We start from the raw sequence: 14,154 nt of genomic DNA, 5'->3' as shown, positions 1-14,154 counted from the left end.
GTCACATCGTTTGCAAAATGCATGATTAGGTTTTCCCGCCAAAATGGTTGAATTTTTTCATAAGTTCAAAATTCTGAAAACTCTTTTAGGACTGATGATGTTTCTTCATTTTGTGCAGAAAAAAAGCAAGTGAAAACAATATTTGGAATTGAAATTTTTTTTCATCTGTAGCATGACAAATTTGCCGCAATCAAGCATACGTCTATTCAGCCCCATCATTCCACACTTTAGAATTAAATGCTCCAATGTGTTCCACTTCCCGCTTTATAAAATCGATATCATTATGTCTAGCGGCTGGCGACAGAGCGCACATGTTGAATGTTATCAATGGAGAGGAAACCGCCATTTGCAGACTAGTATATACAAGTATGTACATTGAAATATCGGACGTACTCGTGGAATATGTGAAATGATGTTATTGGTCTATGGTATTCCTATGGTGGTGCAGTAATGATTACCCTGAGACCTAGTGAAAGCTGGGTGCCGGGAGTATATGACTGTCTTTCAGGTAAGTGAATCTTTGCTTGTAAGCTTGTTGATTGCAGAAAATCATTGCCATCAAGCAACGTAGGTCTGATCATCTCGAGAGTAGCCTGCAATCGGGGTAGGTCTAGATGATGGATGGTCGTTGCTAGCAGTAATTCCACACCTAGCAAAACCAGCGCAATACTGGTACAAGCTTTTTCCTTAAAGAGTCATCATATAATCATCGTAGCCTCGATACAATTGCCATGAACTGACGGGAAGTTGTGAGTTTGAATTATCACTGTGCTGCAGTTGGTTATACAGTATTGCTCTGTAGAAGTAGCCAGGACAATTTGAGTTGCACGTTATATGATAAGTTTGATAATGTCACTTGAGTGAGAAGGCGTCATGATAGTTTTCCTTCCAGTTTGCAGTAACGTCAGCGTGATATAATTATCCTTACCACAAGTATGCACACCCCCAACTGGTTAAACATAACGTACGCCATCCTTGCCTCCATGATCACAGCGACCTCTTACGGCGACGAACTGAAGGATGACAGGAAGTTGATCATGGTGCTATTTGATGCGTTCCGGTGGGATTACCCATATCTGATTTCAGGCTTGAATGGGTTTCAAAGACTCGCGACAGAGGGCGTTAGGGCGGAGAACCTGATGCCAGAGTTCCCAACAATGTCTTGGCCTAATCACTACAGTCTAACAACGGGTAAGTTTTAAATAACTTGGTAACATCTTAATCTTGTGGCCTAAGATAACGCTGACGTATATCTCTAAGATTCTGTATTGCCTACTGGTGTATCATCAACAAAGCTGATCAAGGCCCGATCAATGCTTCTGGCTCCTATTTGCCCAGAGCAAAAGCACCTAACAGGGTGTTAACCTGTGGTCTTATCCATTAAGTTTTAGCATGTTTTACTCAATGCTCACTTCCCTCTTGTCATGGATAAGGATTGCACATCGGCGACCATGGTATGATGGAGAACAGAATGTATGAGCCAGAGTCCAAGAAGGTCTTCGACTGGGGTAGTCCAAGTTACAGTGACCCATTCTGGTGGAATGGGGGAGAGCCGATCTGGGTGACTGCCACACGCCAGGTAAAACTAACAGTTAGATTGGCTTCTCTTGCATGCTAATATTCGTATTTCATAAAATTTCTTTTTTGTGGGTAGTGAAAATGCACTTCTACTTCCTGCACCTTCAATAATGGCGTAGAAAGGCACATTGTAACCTGTTTGTTGAGAGAAATGCTTAATTCCTGTCTGAGCTGCAGTTAACGAATGCATAGGCTCCTGAAACACTCCCGTCGAAGGCATACTAAACGACAATACTAACTTCCTGAAAGCAATTGATTCAGTCATTAAGAATTTCTTTAATATTTCGACATCTATTTGAATATTCAGAAGAAACGCTGCCGAATGTATTATTGGTTAGGGTGCGAGGTCCCGATACGAAATTACACTCCAGAATATTATATAAAATACACGGACGACCCAGGACCATCTGCATATGAAATTAAACGCAGCATGAAGGAAACCTTTGAACACATGATGGAAAATAAGACGGATTTCGCAGGTAGAGGAATTGTCATGTTTAATGTATGTCCATTGGAACCATATCAGAACCAACTCTCAACAGTTATGTGTTGTAAAACGTTTTGTGTTGAGAGAGCCTTACCACCGATCAATGTCAAAGCTCAAGAATTACCAGGTCACTCCTCTTAAACCGAAATAGCTCAGTTGGGAGAGCGTTAGACTGAAAGCTCTAGTTCCCTGCTTCGATCCCGGGTTTCGGCCAAAACATTTTTCATTTCATTTTTTTCTGACCTTGAACCAATTATAGTGTTAACTCTCTTATTTAATATTACAGGTTTTTACTTTGCTCGAACAGACTACTTTGCCCACCATCAAGGCTTATTCACGCGAGATTTCAACGAGACAATGCGGGAAGCAGACGGTATCATCACGTATCTCCTAGACAACCTTGCAAACAGCAACTTAGCAGAAACAACAGACGTCATCATTTTCAGTGACCATGGGATGACAACTAAAGATCCACGAAAGACAATCTGGTTGGGGAATCTTTTCAATGAAACTTCATGGGGCGACTCCGTAGAATGGAGCAGTATACGATACTCAGATGTCTGCATATGGCCGAGGAAAGGCAAGACTAAATGGGTACGTTGGTGGTTAAATGGGGGCCCAGCGGAAAGTGATGCGAACATGACCATCATCATCACATTTGCCACTTTCCACCAAGTTAACATGCGAGACTCCTGCCCCGGAATTTGTCAACCAGAAGCCCTGCAGTCTCCATGGCCAGGCGATTGCTTTCCCGCTTCGAGCCCCACAATCACGATAGTGGTGTCCTGATTTGCCATCTGAAGGGAAGTTACAAATTCTAGGTGGAAAAGTAGCGAACAGTTCTAGAACATACATCTACCGTTAGATTATAAAATATCAAGGATGGCTTAACTCTTTTGAGCTAAGAGATGTTGAACGTGCCATTTTCAACGCAACTCCTTTTTTTTCGTGCGTGTCGACAAAGACCTTAGTGCATTGCACTAGAACAAGCCGTCATCTACAGTCTGTATTCTTTTCCTCTACAGCATGAATACAACTAATGATCTGATTCAAAATACTTTCTTCTCCATCATTTAGATTCACCATCAACTCAAAGACAAGCATCCCCACCTCCACGTCTACCTTAAGGAAGAGATCCCACAGGATCAGTTCTGGCACTTCAAACACTCAAGATTCACCCCACCGATATTCTTGCTGGCAGATATACACTGGTCCATACTAGGAATACATGTAAGTGAACAGATGATAGGCATCAAGTTCATTGGAACAGAGCTGGTGTCTACGTAATGCTGTCAATCATACTGATCGAGTATCTCAAAGTCGTTGTTCAAATATTTCGCCAGATTGGCGTCTTTTTGTGTGTCAATGCCACGACCCTAAAGTCCCCATCGCACTTACTATGTCTTAGGCGGAAATCCAGTTGGCAACCTCGGCCCATAATGACATACCGGCAAAAGATGTAGCCAAAATTGGCGGACTTCTTAAAAATATCAACCGTCCAAAAGAGCCTTATTTCCAGTTCTCTGTTCCAAAGAAGTATCTTCCAATTTTAGAATTGCATTGAAAGCATGTAACACATTCTGAGAAAGTTCCTTTCCATCAACGGTTAGATTGTGTTTTGTTTCCAGTATCTCCTTTTTTAAGACGTCAAGAGGGATCTTCCTGGCTAGAAGTGTCTGATAGATGGCATTATCATTGTTTGGTTCCCCTTGGAGTATGTCTGTGATAGATCTCTTGAAGTTCTTCAACTCCCTCCACCAGTAGGCTTGCCTCCCGGTATAGACGTACCGCACACCATTGAAGGCGAGAATATTCTTGCCTGGCAAACAAAAAAACAGGATTGTTACATAAATTACTTGTGGAAAAATAATTCCAATAGACCAATATAGGCATGATTGCTGGTGATCATGAACAAAATTCTAATATTCAACTCACTTAAGGCCAACTGCTTCGATACACGAAGTACACAGCCCTTCAATATGGTTTCAAAGAGTAATTTCTATGAAAATAAATAAACAAACGTAACAAGGAAACCAAAAGTATCGAGTGATTTTAACTCTAAAAGTCTTTCTCCACTTTAGGACATCAACGCACCGAGGCCAATCATAAGATACTTGCCTATTTTTGCTATCTCTTTCGTCTTTCCCAGTCTGTTTATCTTGGTCAAGAAGATGCATGTACACACTAACGATGAAACGATCACAACCAGGAATATTCGGAAGTAGGTTTTTGCCATCCTGACGGCGCTTGATCTTTGCTGTAATTAGAAAAAGTTAATCAGTTCCTTGACCTAACTCCAGCAAGTATTATTCCACTCTTAAAAGATGGCCGAGTTGAAGCAGCAACGAAATCGTCGTACGCCGAATTTGAAACCTGAACGGTGCACGGCATCTTGCCAATTAGAGGCCCGAATCTCTACGTCCCTGATCTTCGTTTTCTTGAGGGCGGGCAGTGGGGCGAACGGTTCTTGAGGCAACTTTTTGTAACCCGGGAAGAGTATATACGTTATGGTGGCCTAAATGTGTTAAAACCTTACCTCAGCTCTACAATTCCGAAAAGAAAAGTGACACCAAGGTCTCAATTTATATTCCGTCAGTGATCCATTATACGCGACGATACAAAACTGGGGGTCCAAAATTTTCAAGCTGCCTTCGTTCGTACGTCGATGACGGCATTGGCATACAACGAGGCGACAAGAAACGCTAAAACCTGCCGTAAACATTGACTGATCTCTGCTCAAACTAAGACAATAATGATGTCTTATCCTGGATGAAGTCGTTGCGGTCATGTTTAGTGTCAATATTGACCGCAGGACTTACTATTTAGAGTGAAAAGGAACACTCAACACCTCAGCTGGATAACCAGTGCCAGTATAATGTATTTGAGAGTTTACGTTTCCGAATGTTTCCCCTCATACGAGAACCGCTAAAAACAATAACATCTTTCTCTGTGATTCCCTTTTGAAAGGTCATGGTACCGTACCTAACTGTCTTTAGCTAACTGACTGAGATATGGCAAATATAAAAAGACCCGGGCTTCAAGTTATTGATGCTCCAGCGATAAACATTCTCACAGTCACAAACTTAAAGAATATGTTGAAAGAACTGTCTCGACCAGAATCAAAGATATACATGTACAGTCAGCCACTTACCCCGAAAACTGTGGCCACTACGTTGTCCCTAACCCTCGAAACTATCGAATGCAGGAGTTGGGTTGGTGCCACTCATCAGTTTGTGTTGATGTTGTTCGAGCTGGAACAAGTGTTGGATTGCTTTCGTACGAACATTAGGGACCTCTCACCCCATACATACACCATTGAGACCCTCTTGTGATTGCTATCAGCATACATCGTCTTGACATATGCAAACCTCTCTTTATTGAATTGATTAAAGGTCCTAATTACCATAATTTTCTCTGAAGACCCTCAGAGCAATACAGCGCATTCTTGTCCAAAAGAGGTATTGTCATTTTTTCGCTTGATTTGATAGATAAGAGCTTGCGAATGGCTCACTTAGTAAGGAACGGGGAACCAGCTTAGGCGACGTTAACTTAAATAACTTAATGATGACTGACTTGCTACCTGCGTAATTGACCGTAATCACTGTTTTCCTCGAAGTTATACCCGGATATCTTAACATATCCGACATGTCCGAGTCCCATGCACGGCATAGTGAGGCATCAGTTATCGGGGCGGGTCTTCATTGTTTTCAGCCACCAATCTTAGACGAAAACTCGAAACAGTGATTCACCAGATTTAGGCTATAGTTGAAGGTTTTCAGTTCATTTACACACAAGCAAACTTGGGTACATACAAATGACTGTGCGAATTCAGTTTAGTACATCCAGCAATGTAAGATTACGAAAAATTGCAATTACATCAAATCTTTTTCTGTTTCTTCCAGCATGAGTACAGACCTGGTGGCACCCATGGATATGACAACCGAGAAATTGATATGAGAGGCATCTTCTATGCGACAGGACCAGGTGGGAGCAGAACATCCACGGAGTAACAATTCACTACAAAATTTTGAAAAATTTTCAAAGTCGAAAAAGTTTTGGACTGATGATGTTAGTTCATTTTGAGCAGAAAACAAAAAAACCAGTGAAATTTTTTTTGAAACTTTCACACTTTCACATTTACTTCCAGACTTCAAAGGCAACTACACAGCCAAGCCGTTTGCCAATGTGAACATCTACCAGATCATGTGTCAGATCCTTGGAATAGATCCTTCGCCTCACAACGGGACCTGGGAGGCTGTGGAAGACATGATGGTCACCGCATATAATGATACTAAGAGGAATGGAACTGATATGATGACTGAGGATAAACGTTACCTCGAGAGTCGAGGAGGCCCAGTCTTTTTGCTAGCTTTGGTGTTGTTGTTGTTTATTTTGCTTTGATATCTGACGGGGCCAGGGACAAAACGACAATGTAAGCTACGTGTGCGGACAAAGGTAAAAAGATTCGTCCCCATCGTAGGGGACGAATACTATGCTTCTAAAGTCAATCTGTATTGTGGTCGAGGAACGCACTCTCTGCAGGGTTGGCTAAGTTTAGCATGGCGCAAGGAGCATTTTATGTTCCAGGTAATGACCCTGCTCACTTCGTGCTGGAAGGTGTCGAGAACCAAACTCGCTCAACTGCAGGTACTAGACAGTCGATGGCCATGATGGCGATGGCTCAGGTACTAGATAGTCGATGGCCATGATGGCAATGGGTTGTCTAGACTTGTGTTTTTTTCTCCAGTGACGTGCATGTATTTGGGATAACACAGAGCTGTGGCATGGACAAGACTATGAACCTGACGAGGTTTAGCACTGCTGGCGAACAATAAAGTATATATTTATTTTTTGTTTCTTCGAACAATGCAACGAATCAATACAAACATGCCTGTGAATGATAAACCATACGCTCAATCAGTGCCGGAGGGCAATTGAGATAAATGCAACCCCTCCATTCAGTACCTGTTCAATAATGATAAAAGAATGATATAAGCTGTGAACAGAACAATGATTTCATTCATGTTAATCCGTGAATCTTTCAACTCCAGTCATACAATGCACGATGAGCATGGTCGTAAAGCAATCCTGTAATATCAAACACGGCCTAGCATGGTAGACGAAAACGCGTCTATGGTTTTCTAATCATCGTTTCCGTGACGACACGAATCAACCGCCCAGTAGCCTTTCCACTTCTCAGAATCTGGGACATATAGGAATTAACTTGGAAGAAGAACACCAGGGGGAAACAGAATATGCTATTCCTGACCTACACAATGGTCTTCACCCGAAATATCTTTCATGTCGGCCATTTATCTTTACGGTGTACTTCATGACTGTGGAAGTAATAGCACAGCCTTCCATATTTGGGCGAAATGATTTGCCTGTGCCTAGAAATCAGCGTTTAGACACAGATGTTTGGCTCCTCCTTACCAAGTCCCGGCTGCTGCTTCATTTATCTATGGCGTGTGTGCAAGGTTAGTCTCACCTGCGAACAAGCAGCTCTCTTCACACGATATTGTACCTCGATGACCACAATGCACCTCATCAGAAATCAGCAACAGAGACTCTTCATCTCCTCAATGTCTGCGTTTCTGGTTGTTGCAGAGGCTTCAGCTCAGTACTTCCGTAAGGCTTCCCCTGAGAGCCGTGAACCACTGATTCTCGTGGAGGAAAGAACCACATTTACTTGTGCATTTCTCTGCCATATTGACCAACGTTGTGGCTCGTTCAGCTATGTGGCTACCACAAAATACTGTGCAATATTCAAGCTGGTTATGAGGAATTCCTCGACTTCATCTATAGACACAACTGTCGGATTTGTTTACTGCAAGGTTAGTGTCTATCTTCTGAAGTCATGAGTTAGATTTAACCTTATCCATAAAAAGTACTTTGTATATGACCACATCGCATCAATCTTTGGCATCATTTGGCCTGAGAATCCTCCAACTCGCGTAGATATTGCTCGTCTGGTCTGTATACACGATAATAAAGTGTTGCGAAAAGCAGTTGGTGCATTCGGGAAACCAAAATGGAATCTCTCGTACCGACGCCATCCACATCAAGAACCACAAACAAAAACGTGATCTCTTTTCGATAAGAACTATTTTCGCATACGAGGGTGACAAAGACGTCATTTACTGATGCCGAGGCATGCGGACGTCATCAGGCATTAGACATCAGACTTAGTTCTTTTTGTCAGATTTTGTCTCGTGTCTTCTGGCTGAGAGCTACCCATAGAAAGACAGATTTGCATCAGCAAATTGTTTAACGTTAGAGTCGCATCTTAGTAACCTTGAAACCATTTTACCGTCTTGAGATATCGGAGCGTGAACAGGACGACAAGTGGACCTGTCTCTCACATCAAGGTAACAAAATCAGGGACACTTCCATGTTTACCGTCACTCAAGAAACTGTGTCAATCTTTTATACTTTAATCAGTTCAACACGAGCCCATGGTATAATCTTAGACTGTCATTTAATGCCCGCCACTCACTTTTCTTTTAAGCAAAGGAAGACAATAGAGTGTCACTTCATTTTTAATTGGGGAAAGGGAACCAAATTATAGAAAGATAGTCATACTGCACCGCTAGTTTTAACCAAGATACCCCTATAGTTCTTTAACAACTTTTAAATTTACTACTGGTTATGACAATCGAATAGGAAGAGACCGGTTCCGAAAATACGTTGTGGCTGGACCCTATATGGATGTCTTTCTTTCTTCATCTTCTTCGTTCAGTTGGCTAACCAAAGGAAGTGAATGGACTAAATTGATTTTCCTTACAGAAATTTTGGAAGATGGCGAATACAAAATGTACGTCCTGTTTCACTGCCCAAAACGTGGTAAACCGAGGAAGCCAAAATCAAGCTGCATGATGCCTATTCTAACTAAACCGTATACAGCCGATAGCAGCTTCAGCAAGGTTTTGAGTTACCTCCCTTTTACAAAGAAAAGGCCGTTTCAGGCTTTACTTGCTGTTGAAAATGCCGAAGCCACGCCTTACAGAATAGAATTGGTGAAGAAAACAGATAACACAAAGGAACCTACATACTTGATGTATGACTGTGCGACAACAGGAAAGTGCATGTACGTTCGTCTTGTTCTCTAAAATATTCCATACTAGTGTAAAATATTCCTTACTAGCTCCACATCAATATGAAATGCTTGTAACCTGGTGAAGTTCGGAGTTCAGGATTTTGATTCCCTTGGGTGCGAAAGAGGATAGCACGTAAAATAATGGGCTGGTGTGATTGGTAACTTAAAGGTAATCTGCGTGTAATGTTGATACGATTGCACGTCCTTATTGAATGCACATTTGTCATTTTCAGTGGATTAACATTTTATTTCCGAATAACTAGAGATGCTTACGGTTATATTAGACCAAAGCCGGGACAAGCCGGCATGTCATTCAGATTTGTACGGGACCCTAATATGACTGACGTCTTTAATAACGCCTATTACCGGTTCTTATGCCACGATACACATTTAAAGTTAGGTTGGCCTGATGGGGTCGAGTTTGGTATCAAACGACATGTGAAAAAAACCGCCTTTAAAACACAACCTATTGTGTTGAAGGCCTCGAGACAAATTACGAGCGATGAGGATTTTGGTGGAGAGAGCGTTTATTTTGCATTAATAAAGGAAAAAAACGACAACGTATAGGGTGTATACGTGTGTAACGACGTCCTTGTCAATGGAATTGTCGTTAATGAGTTCCCGTCAACCCCTGGCAAAATGAATGAACCTTCACCAGCGTTGACGAGAACCAGAGTTTGTGGGGGTGTGCATTGACCGATAAATTATAAGCGCTAGAATATACCCAAAATATGTTTATTATGAACAAACCAGATTCCAGATTTCACTTCACATTCATCCAACCCAATAAACTGCATGGCCAACCAGATATGACCCCAGGTTACCCAAATTCCTTCTCACCACACTTGTTCTACCAACAACCCAGAAGCCTAAATTCCCCTGTCAAAACGACATCTAATTGGAGGAGAAATCACCTATTAATCAAAGTACCAGTCAGATGAACCAAAGCCAATGTAAATCTATACAGGGTGGCCCAAAACAGTTCACCAACCAAGACATGGAACACTCCGAACTAAGATTCCCCAGAACTTGTATCACCTGGAATCACTTTCTGATTATGTAACTCAAAACCTATGCCAAGCAGGGAAGTCAGAACAAGATTAAACACTATCAAAATCCAGTATAAAACAAGTGACATGATCATGACATGTCGGACAGGAATTGTGGGCAACTTTGCCCAGCTTCTTCACACAAAGTTCCAACTCAAACAAACTAAAAGAAACCTCAGGAAAACCCGGTCAGTCTGGCCATAACAGGATATTGACAAACCCAGCCCTAGAGGCACACGAAGGGGGTAAAATTATAGGTCACATGGCAGAAATACGGAACTCGGAATTTGAGGGTTTATACTCACAAGAAAAGCCAAAAGTCAGCAAACGTTCCCATGTACATGACATACATGGTGAAGATTGGGCGTGTCACACCATGCAGCGGTTCAGAGAGATGAGACAAAAATGTAGGCTCTACTCAGCCATAGGAACCAAGCAAAATCACAGAAAGAAAAGGTCTACCCGTCTGGTAGCAAGCGCGCTAGGTATGGACACTGATCAACGCTAGGGCCCAGTTTTATACAGAAAGATTACCTCATCTCAACGAACCAATGCCTGCCGTAACAGCCAGAATTCACCAACCCTATTACAAAGTAAGCCACACAAAAGAAGCTAAAATCATTAGCCCAGAACACAAAGGAGACCAACGATCATCACTTGAAAATACCTCAGGAGATTACCAAATTATAGGCCCAAGCAAACCAGGTCAAAATTATGACATAACCATTAACCATGCAAGGCCCATAACGACTTCCGTTACAACTACCCCCCTCCCTCTAAAAATGTCATGCCCTCATGACATCAAAAATGCACAAAATATCAAAACATGTTCAAATACAAAGTCACCAAACATCACGACACATCTGGAAAACAAGCAGAAAAATTACTATATGCTCTTCAGTTTCCCATCTCATCTCCTAAACCTGGAAAATGACAGAAATTATCTAAATTACTATGATTCCATCACGTCCCTTCAAGGTTGACCCTGGAAAGGCTGAAATTTCTGCATCTCATTACAAAATCATTTCGAAATCGAAATGGCAGTTCTATTTTCCGACCCCTCCTAGTACGGATTGGCGAGACCGCAGGCACAACAACCACAGGCTCGGTTTCCACTTCCACATCCTCCGGGTCAAAGTCTATCGCATCATCCTGCCACTCCACTTCTCCTGGTACATCTCTCCCAGATTCTGGAACAGTCACAGTCACATCACGCGGTTCAACAGCAGCAGCCGCTTGCTCAGTATTTGACTGAGACAACTGCTCAGGCGCCACTTGATCTGAGTAACACGGTTTTAGCCTATTGAAATGCACTACGTACGATTTGCGTCCGCCCTCCAGCTGAATCTTAAAATTCACGTCTGATAGCACTTTCACTATCACGAATGGTCCAGTCCACGGCTTATGCAACTTCCGACTCAATCCACGCTTGACCGCCGGCGAATGCAACCAAACACGATCTCCTAACTCGAACTTTTTCCCATGCTTCCTCGAATCGTACACCACTTTCTGTCTCTTGTGTGCGGCACCCAAACTCTCCTCAACCATGTCAAAAGCCGACCTCATTCTCTGCTCAACATCCTCTGCGTAAGTACCAACGTCATCACACGGCTCACCAGGTGGTCTACCAGCAACGAACGACAACGGCGTCACCATCTCTCGTCCCAACATCAACCGTGCAGGCGTGAAACCAGTGGACTCCTGGACGCTAGAATTGTAAGCATATTGAATCATTGGCAAGTATTCCACCCAGTCTCTCTGATGATCATCAACAAACTTCGACAAAGCCGTGCAAAGTGTTCTCATATATCGTTCTGCCAAACCATCACCTTGTGGGTGGTAACTCGTAGTTCGGGTTTTCAAGATTCCTAAAATCTTAGCAAGCTCAGACATAAGATTCGACTCAAAATTAGGCCCTTTATCAGAATGCCAGCTCCATGGGATTCCGAACCTAGTGATGAAATTGTCAACTAAAACTCTGGCTACCACAGCAGCCTCCTGACAAGGTAAAGGATACAATTCTACCCACTTTGTCAGATAGTCCTGGACGACCAAAATCACGCGATTGTAATCTTTACCAGCCGGAAACGGTCCAACGATGTCCATTCCAATCCTATCCAGCGGTCTGCAAACCAACATGTCCTGAAGAGGTGCTCGCCTATGAGGTATCGGACTACGACGCCGCTCACATGTCCTGCACTTCTTGATCTGCTCCTTCACAAACGCATCCAAGCCTGTAAAATAGAAAGTCTGACGTATACGCCTTAGGGTTTTATGCACCCCAAAATGACCAGCTGTGTTATCAGAGTGTCCCAATCGGAAAATTTCTAATTTCATACTATCAGGAACCACTACACGAAGTTCACTACTGTTCTCTCTCATTGACTCCCATCTGTAGTAAACCAAATCATTCTTCAGTTCTAACTGACCAAACACCGACCACCAACGACGAAGGGCGAATGAGAACTGGAGCAACTTCGATTTCGGCGGACGTTCTCCAGCTTCCAACCACTTCCGAACAGTCTTTAGGTCACCATCAGCTTTCTGCGCCTCCACTATACCTGCAGGAGCATCAACATCTATTCTCAAAACACGACAAAACTCAGACTCAGGGCTAGCTAAACTACATGTACGAGTGCATTCCTCAGCTTCCACCTGGGTACTCAGATCCTCTATAATTGATTCTTGAATGTCACTTATTGGTTCACTAATGGAATGTTCATGCTCTTCACCCTCCTCCAGGGGATATCTACTTAAACTGTCCGCATTTACATGCTTCTCACCTGGCCTATGCATAATCTTAAACCGGAATGAAGCCAAATACTCCAACCAGCGAGCAACCTGACCTTCTGGGTCTTTAAAATTAAACAGCCAGCGTAAGGAACCATGATCTGTTCTCAGTACGAACTCCTTCCCCACCAGGTAATGTCGGAATTGCTTGATGAAATAAACTACCGCCAGCAGTTCACGGCGTGTGACAGAGTAGTTTCTCTCAGCTTTCGACAAAACCCGGCTGCCATAAGCCACAACTTGTTCACCCCCAGACTCATTCACCTGTCCTAAGATTCCAGAGATACTATGACCACTAGCATCCGTATCCAAAATAAACTCTTTCCTTGGATCAGGATAGGCTAACACCGGAGCGGTACACAACTTTTCCTTCAACAATTCAAATGCACGTTCACACTCAGCTGTCCATACCCAATCCACCTGTTTCTTTGTCAATTTATATAACGGGGTAGCAATCTCCCCAAACCGTAGCACAAAACGACGATAATACGCACAAAGGCCCAAGAAACTCTTCAGCTGGGTGACAGTTTTAGGCCTCGGCCATTCTTTTACCTTCTGTATCTTGGACCAAGATGTCTTTACTCCATCCCTACCAACCACATGACCAAGGTACTCCACTTCACGTCTACACAGCAAACACTTCTTACACTTCAGTTTCAACCCGGCAGCTCCCAAACGGTCAAACACCTTCTGGATATCTGCAAGATGCTGAGAATATGTTGACGAAAAAATGACCACATCATCCAAATAAATTATGGCAATCTCCCACTGCAACCCAGCCAAAACCAACTCCATTAAACGCTCAAAAGTACTTGGGGCCCCACAAAGTCCAAATGGCATCCTAGTAAACTGATATAGCCCATGGCGTCCCACTGAGAAGGCAGTCTTAGCAGCCGAATCAGGATCCATTTCACATTGCCAATAAGCGGAAGCTAAATCTAGAGTTGAAAACCACTTGGCCCCTCTCAAAGCGTCTAAGTTATCAGTAATATTGGGCAAAGGGTAACTGTCAAACTTGGTGACCGAATTCAGTTTCTTGTAATTAATACAAAACCTAGTGCTGCCATCTTTTTTCTTCACCAATACTACCCCACTTCTCCAAGGAGAGCTTGAAGGCTCAATCACCCCCTGCTTCAACATATCCTGTACACATT

The 14,154-nt window shown here is 42.9% G+C and overlaps 1 protein-coding gene across 3 annotated transcripts; it reads left to right on the top strand.

Annotated features, from left to right (window-relative positions):
* Nucleotides 1-345: 345 nt before the first annotated feature.
* Nucleotides 346-7,185, top strand: LOC135498428 (glycerophosphocholine cholinephosphodiesterase ENPP6-like). Of its 3 annotated transcripts, XR_010449048.1 has the most exons (9): nt 346-508; nt 900-1,191; nt 1,434-1,579; nt 1,886-2,057; nt 2,352-2,659; nt 3,143-3,295; nt 5,968-6,049; nt 6,213-6,712; nt 6,751-7,185. XR_010449048.1 is itself a non-coding variant. In XM_064788696.1 (8 exons), exons 2-8 carry the CDS (start codon nt 936-938, stop codon nt 6,464-6,466), a joined length of 1,353 nt encoding a protein of 450 aa, XP_064644766.1. In that variant the 5' UTR covers nt 346-508; nt 900-935; the 3' UTR covers nt 6,467-7,185. The 3 variants fall into 3 exon arrangements, 2 of the variants coding, with proteins under 2 accessions (XP_064644766.1, XP_064644765.1); XM_064788696.1 differs by having other exon boundaries at nt 1,434-1,561; nt 6,213-7,185; XM_064788695.1 differs by having other exon boundaries at nt 6,213-7,185.
* The last annotated feature ends 6,969 nt before the right edge of the window (nt 7,186-14,154 follow it).

The sequence above is a fragment of the Lineus longissimus genome, chromosome 13, assembly GCF_910592395.1.
Source record: "Lineus longissimus chromosome 13, tnLinLong1.2, whole genome shotgun sequence".
Lineage (NCBI taxonomy): Eukaryota > Metazoa > Nemertea > Pilidiophora > Heteronemertea > Lineidae > Lineus > Lineus longissimus.
This window is presented reverse-complemented; position numbering and strand designations above follow the sequence as displayed.